The sequence below is a fragment of the Geotrypetes seraphini genome, chromosome 16 (assembly GCF_902459505.1).
Source record: "Geotrypetes seraphini chromosome 16, aGeoSer1.1, whole genome shotgun sequence".
Classification (NCBI taxonomy): domain Eukaryota; kingdom Metazoa; phylum Chordata; class Amphibia; order Gymnophiona; family Dermophiidae; genus Geotrypetes; species Geotrypetes seraphini.
The window spans coordinates 37,603,722-37,624,802 of NC_047099.1; the positions used below are offsets into that span (position 1 = coordinate 37,603,722).

A 21,081-nucleotide genomic window follows, 5' to 3' on the forward strand; every position below is an offset into this window, starting at 1 on the left:
AACGAAAGATAGAAACAAATAATTTTATTTCTATTTTGTGATTAGAATATGTCAGATTTGAAATATATATCCTGCTAGAGCTGGTGTTAGACATAACTGGGGACTGCAAAGTCCAGGCAGTGGCTTAGGGCTCTCTCTGACCAGGGGGGCAGTTGCCCTAGTTGCACTCCCCTAACCCTATTCCTGCTATGTGTGACTGCGGTATTCTGTTAGCATGATATTTCTGTGTAGCATTCTATAATAATTTGGCTTATTCAGTTTTCTTGATAGTAGAGGGGATATATGTGAAGGGGAGGGGAGACAGGGGTTTTGTTGATCCTTGCTCTGTATTATTTGTATTTATAAAATGACAATTGTACAGAATAGTTTCTTTTTATACTTTAATAAAATACATTCAGTATAAAATCATAACTGAGGCTTGTGCGGATGGGATCAGATGGTTTGCGAGGATCGAGCTCGCGGAAACGGGGTTTTTAAATTTCAGTCCTAGTAGTTTGCCGGTCCACAAAAAAATTTATTTTTCCGCCGGTCCATAGGTGTAAAAAGGTTGAAGAACACTGCTATATACCATGCACACCAAGGTACTTTGAACCTTCTGAATTATAGTTTTTAAGGTAGTAAGAAGCAGTACAGATTCTTAGTCATTGGCAAAACTCACAGGCTCCTTGCAATAAGCAGCCCCCCCCTTCCACTTTTACTGTAATAAAATTTGAAACTGAGATGTGGATTAAAAAAAGCACTGTATGTTCCACCATCAACGCAAACATGTTACATAACTGGTTCACGAATAAAATGCCAGACGGTGCAATATTGGAGTGAAAGCTGTTATATTCAGACACTCTTGCCTCTCCACCCACCTCCAAACATAACAAAGAAAAATAAATAAATAAATAAATGCTGTAAAACAGGGTGGTGACAGTGATGGCAAAGTGGATGGAAAAAAAATCAACAACAAAAAAAACTTAAAGAAACAAAAACAACTCCAAAGTAGGAAAATTTTTTTTTTCCATTTAATACTAGACTTTCTCAAGACTGAGATGCAAGCTTTTTTTATGCAAAGTACATCCAATGTTAAAATTGGTAATACATAATTTACAAAGATTAACATGAAAACAATGATCTATTTAGATATGCATTTGTGTAAAAAGAAAATATATTAGCAGCATAAACTTTATGTATTTACTTTTCAGCAATCACACAGCCTACACACCCATGCAGACTAAGAGGTCAAATCTATAAACCAGTCATGTAGTGCTTCCTTGCCTTAAAATCCTGGTGACACATTTGTCAATTTTTTTCTGTTTTGATTATTATTACAAAACAACAAAATATTTCAAAGTCATTAATTTCTATACCAGTAAGAAAAAACAAAAACCAAAATCAATTTTTTTGCACTCATCTACACATTTGATTGTCTAAAAAAACATTGTTTAGTCTTTCAACAAAAGAAAGATAAAACGGCAGAGAAAGTTTCTCTCTTATATTCATTTTATTTTTTAAAAATGTTTTTTTTAGTGTTTAACACCATTTTATTTCCTGACAATATGACTCATTTTCAAACTTAAAAAAAACCCCAAAACAAAAACCAAAACAAAAAAAAAACCAACAAAAACCAACAAAGCAAATGAAAAATATGAAAGAACTGAAGGGTGCCTGGCATGCGAATTTTCCTACGACAGCTGAGATGAGTATTTGATACTCAGGTTCCATGATCCTGTACACTGGATTTATATAGTATGAAAATATTCCAAACAATTTAATTTTTTTTTTAATAAAATATTTTTTTCCTCAAAGGGATTTTTTTTTCCGGCTATCTCATTTTTATTTTAACTTTTTTTTTTTAAATCAATATGATAAAAGTTAATGGAATGAGTCATGTTCCACTAGAGAGTAAAATAATTATAAGAATCAAGATTAAAAACAATAAATGTACAATTAGGACAAGCTTGGTCCATTTCAATAGGGAACATGTAGCTAAGATATTGCTTTTACATCACTACTGCAGATTATATACACCTTGGCACAGTATTAAAAACAGGGATTCTTCTTCCTTTCATGAGAACATCTTAAACTGGACTATATATGCATAAGTACATTTTGCCAAACAAAAACCAGTTTAAAAGAACAGAAGAGAGAAAATTCATGGTTGATTATTTTATCTTTTAAAGGGGCAGCGCTTACTGTCTCCTCCCTATGCGACTAGAAGGAAATGGGTCTGAGTCAGAAAACCGTGCAAGGTATACTTCAGTGGAGAGATTCACAGCATTTGGATATGTAATGGATGTATATGCTATTATATAAGAGATCCCAAGTACTGCAGTAAGGAATATGAGAGTTATCTCCGCATAGATACAGATCGATTTCAACACACATACACACAGTGGTCCCTCTTTATAAGAAAGGGTTTGGTAGGGATTTGCTATAGCAGAACTACATAAGCGTTTTATTACTCTGAGGGCAGATCCTTCAGTTTGCTATAAGGGGACACACTGTATGTACATCTAACTAGCTCTATATCTGTGTATAAACTCCTCTGCAGCATCTGGGAAATAGAAGAACACTGAGTACACGCTCCCTTTAAGAGCCTAATGCTTGTTTCTTCTTTTGCCGGTCACAACAAACACTCTACTGAACAGAATACTGCTTGATGTTTTCATGTAGTGAAGATTTCCCCCTCTTACAATAACCATTTTTTTTAAGTTACTTAGTTTGCACAATACACTGGACTCACAAAATTCCATAGTTTAGATTTAGATTTAAGTTGTCTTCTTTTCGTTTTCAGGGAGTGTGAGGGTGATGCTTTTTTCATTGCCTTTTTTTCCCCCAAAAAAAATTCTCCGAAGGGAAAATGTGAAAAATTACAGAAAGGTACATAAGTACAGATATACATATACACGCATATAGTATATACACACGCACACACACAGGCACCTGCCCGTTTTTAGGTTCCTGATCAAGTGCTTTTTACAAATCAAATTTTCAGTCAGTCTTCATTTAGGTGGCGGTGGTGCTGTTTAGTTGAGAGAAAGACATAGCTGTTGAACAGAACCCCCCCCCCCCCTTACTCCTGCTTTCCTTTCTGACCCTGCAGGATATGTGTACCATTAGCATGGGCCTGGTGTCTGCTTTCCTACAGGCTAGATCCATTCTGATAGCCCCCACTGAGCCTAATGTACTCATTCTGGACTTTTTGCATCAATTCTTTCATCCTAAGCCTTGCATTTACCTCTCCACACCTGCTTTCCACTTGATGGGCAGCAGGAAGATTTAGCAAAAGAAAAAAAATATATAATAAATACTTTTTACGTAACCATCTTGGACATGAAACCACTGTGTTTTCTCTGTACCTAACATCAATACAAGGCACGGCCAAAAACACACGCACACACCATAAGAGCACTAGTGCTCAGAGTGCTATGCTGAGTCTGACTGCCCCACTCCCACACCTAAGTGCCCTCCATGTCAGTTTCTGTCGGCCCTTACATGCTGGGTTTGCATACAGACAGGACTAGGAGAGGGTGGGGCTGAGGTGCCCCCCTCTCTCAGCTGTACCAGTTGTCAGTCTCCATTGGATGCACTCTCTCTGCAGAGTCACTTCCTGATGCTTTCTGGGATGGTGAGTGTGCGCCTCCGCAGCTTCCTTCCAGAGCCCTCCTCCAAGAGATAGGTGACATCAATAGCTGTGGCAGAGCAGAGAGGTCTCAGTCAGGAATGAAGGGGATCTCGCAATCCAAACCCAGCAAAACCACCTTCAGCTTCTACTCTTATATGACCACTTTTTGTTGGGTTAAGTCAGGGTGGCTTTTAGCACATTCCCTAAAGAATAAAACTGAACAGGAAATGCTTGATATTGGCCTTGCTTCCAGCTCTAGGCCACTGAATGGGAAAACAGCTTTTTAATTCCCTCAAAAGTCAGAAGGCAGCAGCTCATGATTTCCAAAACGGACTCTTTCTCCTTTAAAACTCATCAGTTTGACTCATAAAGCAATGTATTTTTATTTCCAAGTTTTACAATTTTAATGAATGCTTGTATGTGCATTTTGCTTAAAACTGGTTATGGATTTTCTGAAACCTTCTTTAAAGTAAGATCAGTAAAGGTAAAAGATGTCCCTGATAGGGGCTGCTTTATAGCTTTACATATTGTGTTCTGGAAGGATAATTTGTATACATTTGAGTCATAAAGACACAAGAAATGCCAAGAACTATGCCTAATCATTGTTTCTGTTTATGATGGGAAATATTTTTCCATAAGGTATCCTTTCTTTAGAGGAATGGGGTATGTTGCTGCCATTATACTGGGACAGGTAAATGGAAAGTAGTAGGGTTATGTCTCACCATTCTTCCCAGGGATCTTCTCCAGAAGGTTCAGTAGGATCCGATTCAGTCTGTCCCTTTGGGCTTGTCGCCTCTCCTCTGGAGTGCATGGTCGCCTGGTGAGAAGGTTGGGTTGCTCTACTTTTTTCTCTTCATGGCAGCTCTCTGCAGAGTTCACATCTCGATCTGTCTCCTCTAGTATGGGCATCGCATGCGAAGACTGTTCCTGGCTCACCAATACCTCCTCCAAGAGTGGCAAAGGGTCTTCTTCTTGGCTGGGTTCTTTGCTCAGAGATTTTGAGCGTTCTGACTTCCAGGAGGACCTATATGAGATGTGAGGATCATCATAAGAATATAACAAGAAAATTGCACACTTATAATGTGACCTAATTGCATTTTCCCCTTTCCTTTATTTGCAAATTCAGGCATATCTGTGTGGCAGACCTGGTTGAAACAACCACGATAAAGATAGTCCAAGTAGGGAAGCGGGATGGTAGGTATAGTGGATACTGGGTGTGAATATATGGTAAGGTTACTGCGGTATATGAGTGAATTTATTATGTTATGAAGCATTTACTTGCTCATTGAAAGAAACCACGCTGTTAGTGATACGGAGCAGGGATTGGGCTGAAGAGGGGATCCCTTGTTTTGCATCAGTAGTGTTAAAAACAGCTGCAACTTGTATGGTTTCTTGATCGAGAGCTCAAGGAGGAGCGGAAACCAAACCTGTATGGCCAAAACAGTGCTATGAGTATCATGGTGCCTTGATCTTGGTCAAGTGCCTTTGATCTTAGTCAACTCTGGCAAATTTAATCTGTAAACTGTATATTATGTATATTGGTATTAGATCCCTAATATGTGTTGAATTAGGATAAAAACTTGTATTGAAAAACCTTGCACTGTAACTATGGTAAATTGTACCTGCAAACTATATCATATATATTGGTATTAGATTCCTAGTATGTGTCAAATTAGGATAAAAACTTGAGTTGAAAAAACTTGTACTGCAACTATGACAAAAATTGTAACCTGTTAACTGTATATTATGTATGTTAACTTGCAACCCGTTCTGATCTCTTTGGGGAAAATGGGATAGAAAACAAAATAATAAAGTTTGCGTAGACTTTTCCCAATGAAAGGTATGAGAGGACTTGCATAGAGGAAATTGTCCCCCTATAAATGAGGAAGGCATCTTGACACAATGTGATTAGGGGTAGAATCTGGAAACTTGGAAGATTGTTGTTGTGGGGGGAAGTGAAGAGATCTATGTACAATGTTCCCCATTTGGAGAAAATCTGATGGAAGATAGATGTGCTGGGAGACTATTTGTAGGCTGAAGGAATCTGCTCAATTTGTCTGCCAAGACATTCTGTTTCCTTGCTAAGTAAACTGCTCTGAGAAATATGCCACAAACAGTTGCCCAATTCCATATTTCTATTGCTTCCATACAATGATGAGATCCCATGGCTCTTTGAACGTGGTAACTTGACTGTCTGTACGGACAAGGACTATCCGTTGGAGAGAACAGTCCTGGAATGTTTTGAGAGCATTGCCTATTACTCATAGTTTAAGAACATTCATATGGAGGGTTTGTTAGTGGTGAGACAATGCTCCTTGACTGGACTGACACTGGAGAGTCGTGTCACAGGCCACAAAATTAGAGCAGGCACTCGCGCATGCGCAGTGTTGGCTATTGCGAACTTTCTAAAGACTTAAGTGGCAATGCACTTTTAAAGTGGTCCGTACCGCGGCTCCGTCGGTGACATCACCCATCAGTGAGAATATCTGCCTGCTGTCCCTGGATAACACCTGTTACAATAAGTAACTGTGCTTTTTGTTTGGAGAATTAAGTTATTTTATGTTGATTAATTCATTTGTGTGTATATTGTAGCCCACATAGATTTTTGTGATTTGCAGGACATTTTACCAGATCTATCCAAAAGCTTAAATTATCTTTCCCCTCGTTAAAAGGCGTTATGTATATTGGAAAATTAGGGAAGTCTCTCTATTTTAAAATTACTGAGCTTTGGAATAACTTTCCTGTCCAGCTGCTTAGTTTGGGCTCTTTCCAATTATTTTGAAAACATCTGAAAAGTGTCTATTTTTAAAAATGTAAATTCCGCTGCTCTTTATATAACCACTAATTCTTATTATATTTTCCTTTCTTAAACTCTTGTAAACCGTGTCGAGCTCTATCCTTATAGAGAAGATGTGGTATATAAGCTTAAGGTTTCGTTTAGTTTATAAATAAAAATACACACTGTCCTTTTCACAGTCCTTTTCACTAATACTCACCTTCCTCCATTCCTCTTGTAATTGTCGGGCACATAATGTGGCTGAAAGATAAAAAGTGTGTACATCAAACATAAGAAAAAGTTAAGAGGAAAACTGAAATGTCAGGCCTGAAATATGGATCAGAAATCTTCTGGGATGACAAATGATTGACTTTGAAGACTCTCTTTGGGATGATGCAAATTTTATGGTGAGCGGTAGAAGATTAGATTCTTACTTCAATAATCTTTCTCGTAGATTTATTCTGAATGCTAGGGTTATGCATCTCAACTTGCAAGTTGTTTGCAGAATGCTGTCAATCATCTTTTGAACTCTGCCTCCTTCCCAGGGAGATACTCCTGACCCCTCAGTTTGTACAAAAGCAATCAAGTAGCACTGAGATGAAAGACATAATTGGAAGGAGGGAAACTAGGTAAAATCCCTGACACAATAATTCTGTTCTGCTCTGTAATACACATTACAAATTTTTTTGCTGCAGGAATAAGGCCTTTTACCACTCCTGAAGTGGTAGAAGATCTTTCTCCCATTCCTGCCATAAACCGGCCACATTATTTCCTTATCCCCACGGACTAACTGTAGTTTACCGTAGGAATCCTTCCTCGTGTCATTCTCTAGGAGGGGGACCTTGGCTCTGGCTGCAGAAACCTTTGGAGACATCCTCCCAATTTTCTCCATAGGCTATAAAGCACAGTTACTTACCGTAACAGGTGTTATCCAGGAACAGCAGACAGATATTCTCACAAATGGGTGATGTCACCAACAGAGCCACCAGGAGAGACTCATAGGGGAGCTGAGACTTGTCAAAGCCCGGAATGGGTACCACCCTATATAGCAAATCCAGCTTGCGAGGAGCCAGAGGGATGGTCAAAGGAGTTTCTAAGTTCTTGTAAAAGGTCTCCTGCAAGATGCCATAAAAGGGAAGCCGAAGAAACTTCTTAGGTGGCTGCTCATAATCTAATGCATCCAAAAGTTGTTTGGGAGTCAGCTTCAAAAGGAATAGAAAGTGTCTCTGCCATGTCTTTCAAAAATTTAGAAAAAGAAGACTTATCCATTCGTTGAGAAGATGGAAGTTGAGAGTCTTCATCTGAAGAGACATCCTCATCAGACAGAATAGGCTCTTCAGAATCACCCCAGAGGTCCAAGACTCGAGTAGGTGGAATACGGTGTCGAGCACTGGGTGTCGATGAGTCCGTATATTTCATCTTCATCAAAGCCTTACCCGATTTGACTGACATCGTCTAGGGAGATGTTTGGGAAGGAGAATGGTGCCGAGCTGTCTCCGACATTGAGCGTTTAGCCAACTCAGACAGCACCGAGGAAGATTTTTGCAATGTCGATGTTGAGGCTGCAACTTTCGGTTTCATTATGGAAGACTCAGACCAGACTGGCACCAGAGGAGCTGGTGTCGCCATAACAGGGAGTAAGAGCTGTAACTCCTCCCTTAACTCCTCTCACAGCAGTTGTTGAATTTGCTGCCTGAGGTCGGGCACCGGTACCGCTGGCTTTTTTGCCGGTACCATTGGCTATCATGAACTTTCTAAAGACTTAAACTGGCGATGCACTTTTAAAGTGGTCCGTACCGGGGCTCCGTCGGTGACATAAGAACATAAGAATTGCCATCTCCGGATCAGACCCTGGGTCCATCAAGTCCGGTGATCCGCACACGCGGAGGCCCCGCCAGGTGTACCCTGGCATAGTTTTAGTCCCCCTATCACTGTATGCTTCTCAAGGGTGATGTGCATCTAATTTACCCTTACCCATATCACTCTATGCCACTCTTAAGGAGATGTGCATCTAGTTTACCCTTAAATCCTAGAACGGTGGATTCTGCAATTACTTCCTCTGGGAGAGCATTCCAGGTGTCCCCTACTCGCTGCGTGAAACAGAACTTCCTGATATTCGTCCTGGACCTGTCACCCCTCAGCTTCAGTCCATGTCCTCTTGTCCATGTCATACTAGACATTGTAAATAACTGCTTTCCCTGCTCCATTTTGTCGAATCCTTTCAGTATTTTGAAAGTCTTGATCAGATCCCCTCGCAGTCTCCTCTTCTCAAGGGAGAACAACCCCAGTCTCCTAAGTCGTTCCTCGTAGTCCAGGTTCTCCATACCCATTCGTGAGAACATGCTGCCTGCTTGTCCTGGAATAATAGCCTTACTCACTGCGCTATTTGCTTTAGTTAAGGAATGCAGCTGGGACAAATGGAGAACTCCTCTGCCTCACAGGTTTGATGGATGAACTTGGTCTTCCAGCTACCAGTCGGACCGAGGTTGGATTGAGCCTCAATTTCTAGAAAACCTTGTGCCACAAAGTGGGGTGGACTACCTAGCCAGCCCAATATTAATTCCTTCCAAAGCTAGGAAGGAGCCAAACAGTCTGTGCTCAAGCTCCTAAATCTGGGATGTGAAATGCTATGCAAGGGATGGCCCATGCGCTCAAAAAATACAAAAGCAGGCAGGCTAGCTAGGTGTCCCCAAGGGCTGATCCTGCTAGCAGCAGACTTCTACCGCGGGAGTCTGTGTCTTCTCCCAGGCAGAGGTCTCAACAAGTGGGAACCTCTGGGCATCGAGGCTCCAACTGAATACTTAGAAAAAATACCCCAAAATAATATAACTGAAGAGCAGAGCAGAAATACTTCAGATGCACCTTTCTTGCACAAAAAAAAACTTGGGGTGGGGGGAATGGGGCAGGAGCAGCTCCCTGGGAAGGAGGTAGAGTTCAAAAGATAATTGACAGAATTCTGCATGCAATTTGCAGGTTCAGATGCATAACCCTAGCATTCAACAGTGCTAGACACATTGCACAGAAAAATAAATTTAAGGCAAAGATCATACTTAACATGTCCAAGCTTATGAGTGAGGTTTATTCCTGTCACTCTATGTGCAAAACTAGCCCATTTGGGTAAGCTGTCCTGACAGAACATGGTTCACAGTTTCATATTGCCTGTAATAACCATTGGCAAGAAACTCAAAGACATCAGGCACATTGCTATTCTAGCATAGGTTTTCAAGTGATGTTTACCTCAATCAGATTTTATAAGCTCAATTCTCTATTTGCACATTAACCTTTTTGGACCCATTCCATTCTGAACTGAAGTAGCAATTCTGTCCAGACACTTGTACACAGATAAGAACTTTAAAAGGAGTAGTCATATTAGGCTGGTGTAACAAAACTGTCAGAGGAAGGTGATACCTTACAGACTAACCAATTTATCAGAGCTTGAGTTTTGAGGACCAGAATCCCTCTGATAAGCTGGACTCTGGTCTTTGAAAGCTTATGCCTCAATAAACTGGTTTGTCTATAAGGTGCCACCTGCTTCTCAATTCTAAAAATGTGTTAATACTTCATCAAATAAGCCCTCAGGATTCTAACTGGCAGTCCAGTCCTCTACAAGACAATGCTCTCTCATTCCTATGGAGTCTGTTAGACCTCAAAGTCTGCCAATACATAGTTTTTCTGCAGAGAAACTCTAGAGATGTGGTCTGCACTCCCAGTCTTTGTGTGTCAATGGTCAGGTTTTCAGGATATCCGTAATAAACATGGATGAGAGATTTGCACTTAATGGGATTACTCGTTATACAATATCTCAAGGAGCAGCCCAAGGGCATCTCATACCCTAGGCCCACTGGTGGCCCTTGAAAACTGGAAAAAGACCAAGGCTGTAGAGTATCTCTGCATTCAGAACTAAAGACTCGAGGATAGAGGAAAAAAAAATAAAAACTACCACCAATTAAAGCCAAATCTGTGTTACATTTATTCTTTGCCACATATACAGCAGAGGTTCTGGTGTGTCTGCAGGTATTATATTATCCGGCTGGATGACACTTGTATCATGGAATGACAGAGAAAGAAATGCAAGGGGGAAAAAAAAGTTGCTTACTGAGAAGTCCCTCTTAGGGGTCAGTTTCTTGGGAAAATGATCAAAGGCATAAGGCTTAGTGCAGACGGGGTATCGGTTCCGGTGAATTTTGTAAAAAAGGTGTGCTGATTTGTCAAGCCGGTAATCACAGATGTACACATCCTGTTCTTTCACGCCTTTAGGCCTCCCTGTGACACCAAAAAGGACAAAAAACAAACATGAAGCTAAAGAGAAAGGAAAATTATTTCTGAGACCCTTTGCTATCTGTCCTGTTTTCTGCCTGCCGTATCCATCTCTCCTGTTTACAAAGCAGTCATGCTTTAAGACAGTGACAACCAGAGCGGTGGCGCCCCTACCCTGTGCTCTCTCTGACGTCACTTACTAGGCACAGGGAAGCACGTTGGTGGCTGCTTGCGTTCAAGTTTAAAAAAGTACGAAGGGGGAAGGGGCACATGCCAGGCAGGGGGAGGGTGGAGAGATGCCGGCACCCTGAGCAAGATGGTGCCTGGGGCAGACCGCCCTCTGCTCCTTACTATGCGCCACTGCTTTTAGGTATTAAACTATATAAATAAAGAAAGGGTGTAAGCTCTCTTTATCAGGACAAAGAGGATTTCTTTAGTGGACCAGCACTATATACAGCATATCTCACATTTTGGGCTTACCTTTACAATAGGTATAGAGATCAAGCACACAGCAGGTACCCACGACCGCTTCTAGGGGGATGATCTCATATAATGGCACTCGGAAAAGCTCATCATGATAAAATCTCCGGGATGGTGAATGGTGAGTTTCATGTGGACGGAAGTAATGGTGACCAAAAGCAAACCGTTCTCCTCTGAGGACAGAAAGAGACAGGAAGACTAGAGAGCATTCTTGGGGTTAAGTCTGTTAGCTGTGTGCAATGTGTGGAAAGAAAGAGTTGTGTAGTGATAAACTAGCACCCTCACTATGGCTGCAAAATATGGATTATTTCTCTTGATCACTGTGCAACCACAGTATATGCACAGTGCTATTCTAAAGTCCTACATCACTTGCCCAGAATCTGTTTTTAGCATTTTTAAACAAATTTAGAAGGTAACAGTATTTTATACTGTTTTGCTCTAATTTGTTTATTATATACCATCACTTGCAATACATACTACTGTTTGTACTCCTATAGCCCTAATTATCGTTGATCCGCTGCATTGATAGAATTACCTTATTGTAAAGCTCTATGTTTTTAATATGTACATAAGTTTTGCTTTTAAATTTAGCCCTGAGAACGACTGTTTCTGTTTTATTTATTATATTCAAATACTTGATTGACCAGCCTTTACTCTTGTGAGCAAATCAGCAACACTCTGGCATGGAGTAGACAAGCTTCACAAGGTGGCCATAAGTGATAATCCTGCTCCAGACTACAATCAGTGACTCTGGGTTCACCCTTGTCATTGACTGTCGTTTAAGTATGGGTACTTCAAGTGACACACTATGCCACAGATTCCCAATGGGATTGAGATCTGGGGACTGAGCAGACAAGTCAATTGTTGTCACCTTGTTGTTCTTGAATTCAACAATGGTCTTGGCCCAATGACAACAAGCACTATCATTCTGGAAGATGTGATCACCAGCAAACAAATGTTCAGTTGATAACATACATTTTGGTAGGATTTCCATATACAGTATCTTCACTGCCAGGACAACACAATCTGTCTGAATTCCTCTCCTGGAAGTCATCTTACATATGCCTTCCAAATTCCCAAAATGCACTGAACAAGACCTTCTCTCACATGTCCTTGCTCCACTTTAAATATTTTGCAGCACAAATCAATGATTTTTTTCCTTTGTTCGACTCTTAGTAGTGGTTTCTTTCTTGCCTAGCACTCTCTCAGACCCAAATTCTAGGCATCTTCTTCTTACAGTAAGTGAATATTTGTCCTGCCATTCTCTTAAGCTTCCTACTTGTGAGAGCAATCTTCTTTGATCATCCACAGAAGACCTATCCTTTGTATCTCTAGTCTCCAACTTCTTCTGTAGTACTCAAATCATGGTACTCTGATTGCATCCTATTCTTGATGCAATCTCTCCACTTGAATAGCCCTTTTCAAGATGAATGACTATACTGACTCGCTTCTCCTGTACAAGTACTGAAATTTGGATTTCATGGATTTTGGTATGCTGGCCAACCAGTATAAAGAGTGCCAATGCCTGATATTACAGCAAATTTAGCGCTCCTGTGTCAGGCTAAAGTCTAAGTGTGGCTGGCTACTATTACTTTAAATTGGTCAAATACACTAAATTCTGATCAAAAGGTTAGGTTCTTACCTTTGCTAATCTTCTTTCTTGTAAATTCACACTTTATTCCGGGACCAGTGGGTTATTTCTGTCTACCTGCCAGGACTTTATAAGAAACCTCAAATTTCAGAGACTTAAACCCCACTCCCTCTTACCTTAGCACTGGCCTTCTAGGAATCAGTTAGTCATAAAGTAGCCAGGAACATCTGTAGAGGATAAGAACAAGAGAGAGAGTGGTACGGAAACACTCCCCGACAAGTCAGTCTATTCTGCTTGTATCAATAAATGCAAAACCAGCAACAATGAAAAATGAGAGAACCATGAGGAAAATGAGGTCAATAAACAATAGACACATGAAACGATAAAAATAGTACTATAAAGAGACACAGCCTGCACTGACAGAAGGAGGCGACTGACCTGGGGTGAGCAAGCTCCCAAGGGAATGATCCCTGAGCCCCGATCAGATGTGCAGGCTGTCCAGAGGGCATACTGACAGGCAGTGAACCCTCCAGAAGAAGACTTTTCCAAAGGTCTGCAATCTCCCGCAGTCAGAGTTGTCCTCGCAGGGAACCTCCGCAGCATGAGGGCGAAAACTGCGAATGCAAAGACTGAAACACACAAGCAGAAAAGACAAGCTCCTACAGCCTGGCTTGTAGGAAGGAAAACTAATTCCTAGAGGGCCAGTGCTGAGGTAAGAGGGGGTGGGGTTTAAGTCTCTGAAATTTGAAAGTCCTGGCGAGTAGACGGAAATAACCCACTGGTCCTGGAATAAAATGGGATTGTACAAGAATGGACAATTTTAATCCTTATATTTGACAACACAATCCTAAATTTGCCACTGACATCATGTAGTTATCTACAAGTCTAGCCAAATAGTACAAGATGTAAATGAAAAATTACATTAAAAAGTAGTAATTTACACAGGTGTTATAAAACATACACACACATTTTCAAACTCTGCGCAAGCCTCTCGCTACCACTGACTGGAACATCTCCCTATTAAGCACAGGGTTTGTCTTTAATTAGCAAAGGGCATGAATGGACAGTAGTTTCTTAACCTACTTTTCATTCTTCCAGAGCTTCTCAATACGGAAGATGTCCAACTTCTCCCTGTTGATATGTGAAAGCAGCCGGTATGATTGCCTCACCGGGTGTCCATCTGGGGTTCTCCGACTGTCCCTCATTAGGTACACACAGTCACCTGTCAACCAGCAGAAGGGAGGCTTCATGTCAGAAACCTCAGGATAATGAGGGAGGGAAACAGTCATGGTGTAATTGAATGGCACAGGAATGTTTACCTAATTTCATGTTACCATAAGAACACATGCAAGGACTGCTTGTGATCCATCCAGAAATGTATGTATTTGTTTGGGGATAATTTTATAATGGGGCATCTAAGTCTACTTTGAAGAAAGGCTACTAATAACAAAAGATATTTATTAATGCATTACTGAAGCAAAGCATAGGAAAAAACCATATAGATTGCATACTAAACCTCATTTCCAATAGGTTAAGGACATTAAAAGAAATATACTACCCACACAATGGCTGCAGTTCAGAGCAAGTGAATGTGTCTGATGCACAATCTTGACACCATTGTGACATCATCAAAATGCACCTAGATGGCAGAATGCTAGAAATCCCTACTTAAAAGGAAACATTTGTAGCTCTGTGGTTAAAGGTGCTGCTTCCATGGTCCAAAGGTCATGGGTTCAAATCCACACAACTCTCCCCAATACCTTAACAACTTCTTTTTGCTCTCATAAGAGTATGGATTGTGGACTTTACCATTTACATTTGCACTCTGCATTTTCCAGGATCCAGAGGGAAACTTATTTTTACTCTGAGATGGCTAGGATCTCCTAACGTGTGATCAACGCGGCGTCTTTGGGCCAGCTCCCTGAGTGCTGCATTGCAAAGCTGTGGGCAGCGGCTCCTCATGCGCATCCTGCGCCTCATCTGGAAGCCTTTCCTCTGACGTTGCGACGTCAGAGAGAAGGCTTACGGTTCAGGCGCAGGACGCAGGTAGGAGCCTTTTCCCACGGATTTGTGCACTGCAGCACTCAGGGAGCCAGCCCGAAGATGCTGCGTTGATCGCACCGTGGACCTGCGGCTGAAGAACGCTGTCTTGGGCCTGATGGACGTGCCAGCCCTGTGGACTGGCAGAAAATTTCTGCGGACCGGCACCAGTCCATGGACCGGTGGTTGAAGAACACTGCTGTAAAAGATGCCTAACTATTTAGACATGTTTAGACTTGCTGAGTGTGATTTTCTATAGTACATCTATTTATTATAGAATCGCGCTCAGCTGGACGTCTAAACCACGCCTAAAGTTAGATGACCTTTATAGAATCTAGGCCTTAGTGCCAAACCTTTAAAACTATCAACAGCTGCAAAGATCTTCAGTGGTTTGTGGTAACTTTTACAAACATCCAGGAAAAAAACACAAATCATCCAAGCAGCTTTCAATAGCCAGACTTGTGCATCTGTGACCTCCAGCATAACAATGATAGAAAGCATACAGACAGACCTTGTCGTAAGAGCAGCTCATCCCGTAGAAGGCAGATGAAATAAACACAGCCAGGCTGGGTATAGTGGGGTCGTGGAATCATGGGAACTTCCTAAAAGGGAACATCAGAGTCAGAGCTAGGAGAGAGCGCTTTTCTTGGGAAGCATAGCAGAGAGTCAGAATGCAGCACTGATAACAGGGAGTAAACCATAAGCATTTCATAAAATCATCAAATTATTCCAATGAATTCAAAACCATATTCAAGGAGGGAATGGTGGTGCAGAGTAAAGTTCACAAAACAAAACCTAAACACAGTGCCGACTATGAACTCCTCTCCCTAACAATAAAGATAGTCATAGTGGTCTGCTGCAGTGAGCAAGGGACTTTTCCTGTGTTTGAAATCAAATTTATTTATGGAGCTCACTGCAATTTACATCTAGACTTCCTTCACTTGTCCAAAATGGAAGAGGAACAATACTTTAACATACAGGACATTTATTTAGTCCTACTCACCTCTTTAGAGGTATCTTATGCTTTCAAATCCTAACTCTTCTCACCTTGGGTTCTGCATCCCCAACCCTCTGTCATGTCTGTCTGTCCAAGGACCACAGCGGAACGCGACCTAGGAGTGAAGGTTGCCAATCAAGTGGAGAAGGCTTCCTCCAGGGCAAGACAAATGATGGGGTGTATACGCAGAGGTTTCGTCAGCAGGAGACCTGAAGTTGTGATGCCGTTGTACAGAGCCATGGTGAGGCCTCACTTAGAGTACTGCGTTCAGTTTTGGAGACCTCACTACCGAAAGGACGTGCTGAGAATCGAGTCGGTACAGCGAACAGCCACCAGGATGGTCTTGGGGCTCAAGGATCTCACGTATGAAGAAAGACTAAAGAAATTGCGACTGTACTCACTTGAGGAAAGAAGAGAACGGGGAGATATGATTGAAACGTATAAGTATATCACGGGATGCATCGAGTCAGAAGATGATATCTTCCGGCTCATGGGACCCTCGACCACCAGAGGGCATCCGCTGAAAATCAGGGGAGGGAAGTTTCGTGGCGACTTCAGGAAGTATTTCTTCACCGAGAGAGTTGTGGATCATTGGAACAGACTCCCACTCCAGGTGATAAAGGCCAGCAGCGTGACGGATTTTAAGAGAAAATGGGATACTCACGTGGGATCTTTAAGTGAGTAAACTCAGGGGGGGGGGGATACATGGAATGGGCAGACTTGGTGGGCTATAGCCCTTTTCTGCCGCTTTTTTCTATGTTTCTAAGTTAGATTGTAAGCTCTTCCAAGCAAGGACTGTCTATTTAGTGTCAAAATGTACAGCCCTGTGTATGCCCTTCAGCGTTATAGAAGGGTTAAATAGTAGTAGTAGTAGGATAAATACCACTTTTTGAAGTAAACCGGCTCTGTAGCTTGATGGAAGTGAAAGGCACACTACCATTTAACATATTTTGTTTAGCACTAATATTAATTTGAACTAAAGATAATAAAAGCTTTACCCTGTCGACAGGTCGAAGGTCACAGAGCTCACATAAGTAGTGCTCCACATCTGAGGTTACACCCATGCAATCACAATGCTGCCAAACCTGCAAATAAAGGATAGAGTAAGGGAGAGAAGATGTTAACTCATACAGACTCTAGATTCACATGCCTAATCCAAATGAAAATAAAAGAATGACTTTGCTGTCTTCCTTCACAATCCAACTCACAGAACTAGCCAACCTGCTCATGAAGCCACAAGGGCCTATGAAAGAGAGTATACTGTAGATTATGGCTAAGAAATGGTGATGGAGGGAGAAGTGCTTCTGGGACCGATCACTTTTACTAGCTATACTGAAAGGGGACAGTCAAAGCAAGTCTCACCTTACACAGACAAGAGACTGTTAGAATTGCTCATCATTAGCATGATCTAAAGTTCTGCATGATGCAGAACCCAGAGCTGCAGAGAGAGTCCCAATTTTGTTTCATCTAAACGGTCCCTTCTAATTCTTGTATCAATAGTATTTGTGCTCTGAGCCTTGGCATGGGCTGGAAGAGAGCAGTTTATTTCAAGCAAACCTACTTGTCCAGAGCTTGAAGCAGATTGTACTGGATGTCCAGGGTACTAGTGTTTCTCACCATGCATTTCTCACACTGAATCATAAGTCCCTCGTCCTTGTAGAGCCCACAGATACAGCGAATCACGTCATCTTCCTTTTCATGTCCACTCTCCTTTTCACACAGAGAGGTCTCACTGCTGTCTGCCTCACTGGCTGTTTCCCCCACAATTTCATCGATCTGAACAGAAGCCTCATGCCGAGCGTTGTAATAAGCTTTCCTCAGACGACAAACATCCCGCCCAATCTGAGACTTCCTGCCGTAGTACTTCTGAAGACAAACAAAAGAGAATTCTTGGGTTCTCTAGCACTCATGCTCTTTCTGATATTCCTGATAAACTGGTTAGGAGAAATTCCTAGTAGGGATGTCCTTGAAGGTCCATGATGCAACCATCCGTCTTTTAGACGGTTCTCAGACTTTATAACATGACAGCAAAATTCAACTTTTGGACTCATCATTTTTCTGTTAGCCCTGAGGTCAAAAGTGCCATAGACATAATGAATTCTGCTATTTTTCCAGTGACAATATGTCTACCTTCAGTCAGGGTTGGAGTGTTGAGTGTTTCAAAGTTTCTGCACTGGATTAGATAGACATTCTTGGGATAAGCAGCATAAAATCTATTTTACTATTTGGGATCTAGCTAGGTACTTGGGTTGGCCACTGTTGGAAACAGTAACCTGGGCTTGATGGATCTTTGGTCTGTACCAGTATGGCAATTCTTATGTTCAGGTTCCAGACAAGGGCATTCAATTTCAAGCTACATGTATGGCACTAACAGCTGGGTGAATTTGGGGTTCACAGATTCAAAACCCTTAAGGCCAACTCAGTCATTCAACTTAACAAATAATTTAAAAACAAGGTGCTGTTACTGATTAATTTTTCTTCAGTAAATATGATTTGCCCATAATCCTTCAAATGTTATATCCTGCCTACCTGCTGAAAGTGTGCAGTCAGGTAGATTATGATAGAGGAGGCTTCTCACTATGTTATGCATACATTATTTACCAGGGCAAAGGATCAGGACAGTACAATATCATGTCAAACTACTTGATATTATTATTTATTTTAAAACATATACATTGCATAAACCTAGGCGGTTTACCAAAGACATACATAATATTAAAATACATACTATGATACACAGGTACAGTAAAGAGTAAAATACACAACAACGTATATCCCCTAAAACAGGGAAATAAGAGCGTAAGCCATACCTCAGCATTTCTGAAAACTTTCAGCATGTCTGCATCAAAGGCCTCCACTGTTTTATAGTAGCCTGTCAGGATCTGTTTCTCAATAGTGATCAGGTCCAATGGATCGGAGATCTTTTCATAGTAATCAGCATTTCTGAGAGCAAAACGACGATACAGGACAGAATTAATTAAGTGTATGATATATCCCAACAAGATGAAAGTTATCATAATCTCCCCAACCCTGAAATGTCCTGTCTATTGTATGTTAAAATGTACAGCGTTGTGTACACCTTTCAGCGCTATAGAAATAATAAATAGTAGTAGTAAATAAGGACCTTACTTTTTTTTGGGAGGAAGATTCAGAAGAGGCGCTGCAAGAGCTTGGTTGGAAGAATCTGGAAGAGAAACAGAAAGATTATGGATTCACTTTAAATCAGGGCTCATGACAGCATATCAACTTCTGCTCTCTAGTTTATTGTTTAATGAGAGCTTCTATATCGCTGCTAATGACTGGGGAGTCAATTCAGAGCGGTCTACATGAGCCTCTGCAAAGGCGTTACCATACAGAGTTGCACAGAGCTTCTGTGAGGTGTTATAATACAACGGCTCTATACTGAAATATACGGCGCTCTGTAGTGCTGTTGCAATATAGAGTCCTGGCTATGCCATAATCCATCATCCTACTTATGTTACTGGCACATTGATCATCCTACTTATATACACATGTTTATACCAAATCAATCGTCCTAAGACTCAGCTTGGACGGCAACTTCAGCACTTGGAACCTAGGACAATATCAGACTTTAAAGTCTATGGCCCAGAGATATCAAAGAATAGACAAGTTCTCAGGCTAAGGGGGTGGAGCATGTGCTCAGAAGAGAGTTTGGATTTCTGCAACAACCGGATTGTGGGTTGGGATTGAACACCTAACATATGGAATCCGGAGGGGCCATAACAGAAATACTTTCTGGCAGAGATGTATGTCATTGAGGACGAGGGGTAGTATCAGAAGGTATACCATAGGATTCTTCTGCTGAGCATTCTGGCAACTCCTCAAAGTACTCCCTACTAGGTGAATCAAGTAGTCTGTGTTGAGGAGTGCTGACTATGCATCGATGTTGAGGTCGATATTCTGAAGAAGGAGATTATTCATCCACTAATGATGATGCATGTGTCGAGTGGGTCTGTGTCAACTCTGATGTTAGAAATCGAAGGAGAGTGCATGACTTTATCCTTGATTGACACTTCGATACATCCTCAGGCTTGTCTGGCCTTTAAAGCTTGTGAAGACTACGATTGTAGTAGCCCAGAAAGCTCTTGTCTGAGTACAGCCCAAATCTCCTCCTGGAGATATGGTGCTGGTACCGGAAAAGACATCAACATGGAAGCAGTCTTATGTACTGATTTGTGGGGCACGGGATATCACGATGTCAAGGCATGCCTACAAGGAGATATCATCTGGATGGAAGGAGAACACTCATTTGTATGTCAACGCTTACTATGTGTAGAGGAAGTTGACAACTGGGAGGATGTTGTGGCATATCTAGAAGAAGAATGTTTGTGCCTCTTAGCTTTCTTGCATGTGCACTGATGAAGATGATGCAGAGTCCTGCCTCTGCAAGGAGCCTGACACCTGAAGCTCTGAATGTGGTGTCGATGCACTTGGCACTGACATCAAGTTTATAGGAGGCTGAGTGTTGTGTTCCAAGTCCTCTGCCATGCTCAATGTCAATGCCTGACACGGTAACCAAAAGTTTTTTGAATTGAAATTTTTGGGCTATGAATGACCTCTTTTGCATATGGAGTCAGAGCCTGAGAAGGTCTGATTACCTCGCGAGCATTGCTTAAAGCCTCTCGATACCGTCTTTGACATGGAGGGGAAAACAGCTGACACTAAACCAAAGAGTTCACTGTCTTGTGAATCTAGTGAAAAATATTCCAAAAACAATCAATGCTCCTGGGAGGAAAAGAGGCTTAAGGTGGTCTGAAGGCCAAAAACTGAAAAGTTGACAAAAATAAACCAAAGTTGGGTTAAATACTGGAACACACAAAAATTAAAGAATTATGAAGAAAACTATAAAAAAGAACAAAAACCTAGAAACGTTTGATGCACTAAATAGAAAGCTGAAGCTTGTCAACTCTGCAGAAAATAAAGAACTGCTGGTTTTGCGAGCCAACGTCAGGTGGGAAGGCACCGACATGTGTGTGTGACTGCACTTGGTAGTGTCTGTACCAGATTCCATGGATGACATCACCCACTGGTGAGAATATTATGCCCGCTTGATCTCAGAGGAGTAATTTCTTAACAGCATTTCCCCTTTCATTTATTATGCATTTGTGTGCATTTCTGACAGTGAATGTGCAAGTGAAGAGATGTGGGAATAAGAAAATATTTGAAGGAGGAGGAATGGAAATTATGTTAGAGAAGATATCCCTAGATCAGGACTACTCAAATCCAGTCCTCGCTGTCCACAGGTAGGACAGGTTTTCAGAATATCCACAATGAATATGAATGAGAAAAATCTGCATGCATTGCCT

The 21,081-nt window shown here is 41.4% G+C and overlaps 1 protein-coding gene across 4 annotated transcripts in view; it reads right to left on the reverse strand.

Moving 5' to 3' along the window:
* Positions 1–981: 981 nt before the first annotated feature.
* Positions 982–21,081, reverse strand: part of ASH1L (ASH1 like histone lysine methyltransferase) — a 111,845-nt gene continuing 91,745 nt past the window's right edge. For 3 of the 4 annotated variants that reach the window (XM_033924050.1, XM_033924049.1, XM_033924048.1), the window contains exons 18-28: positions 18,884–18,938; positions 18,565–18,697; positions 17,372–17,620; positions 16,753–16,839; positions 15,269–15,359; positions 13,801–13,939; positions 11,127–11,299; positions 10,486–10,652; positions 6,610–6,650; positions 4,336–4,637; positions 982–3,680 (exon numbers count right to left, since the gene is read on the reverse strand). In XM_033924050.1, the coding sequence (XP_033779941.1) occupies positions 3,592–3,680; positions 4,336–4,637; positions 6,610–6,650; positions 10,486–10,652; positions 11,127–11,299; positions 13,801–13,939; positions 15,269–15,359; positions 16,753–16,839; positions 17,372–17,620; positions 18,565–18,697; positions 18,884–18,938 (1,526 nt within the window). In that variant the 3' untranslated portion in view covers positions 982–3,591. Of the gene's footprint in view, positions 3,681–4,335; positions 4,638–6,609; positions 6,651–10,485; positions 10,653–11,126; positions 11,300–13,800; positions 13,940–15,268; positions 15,360–16,752; positions 16,840–17,371; positions 17,621–18,564; positions 18,698–18,883; positions 18,939–21,081 lie in introns of those variants that run through there. The other variant, XR_004537235.1, reaches the window with a different exon arrangement.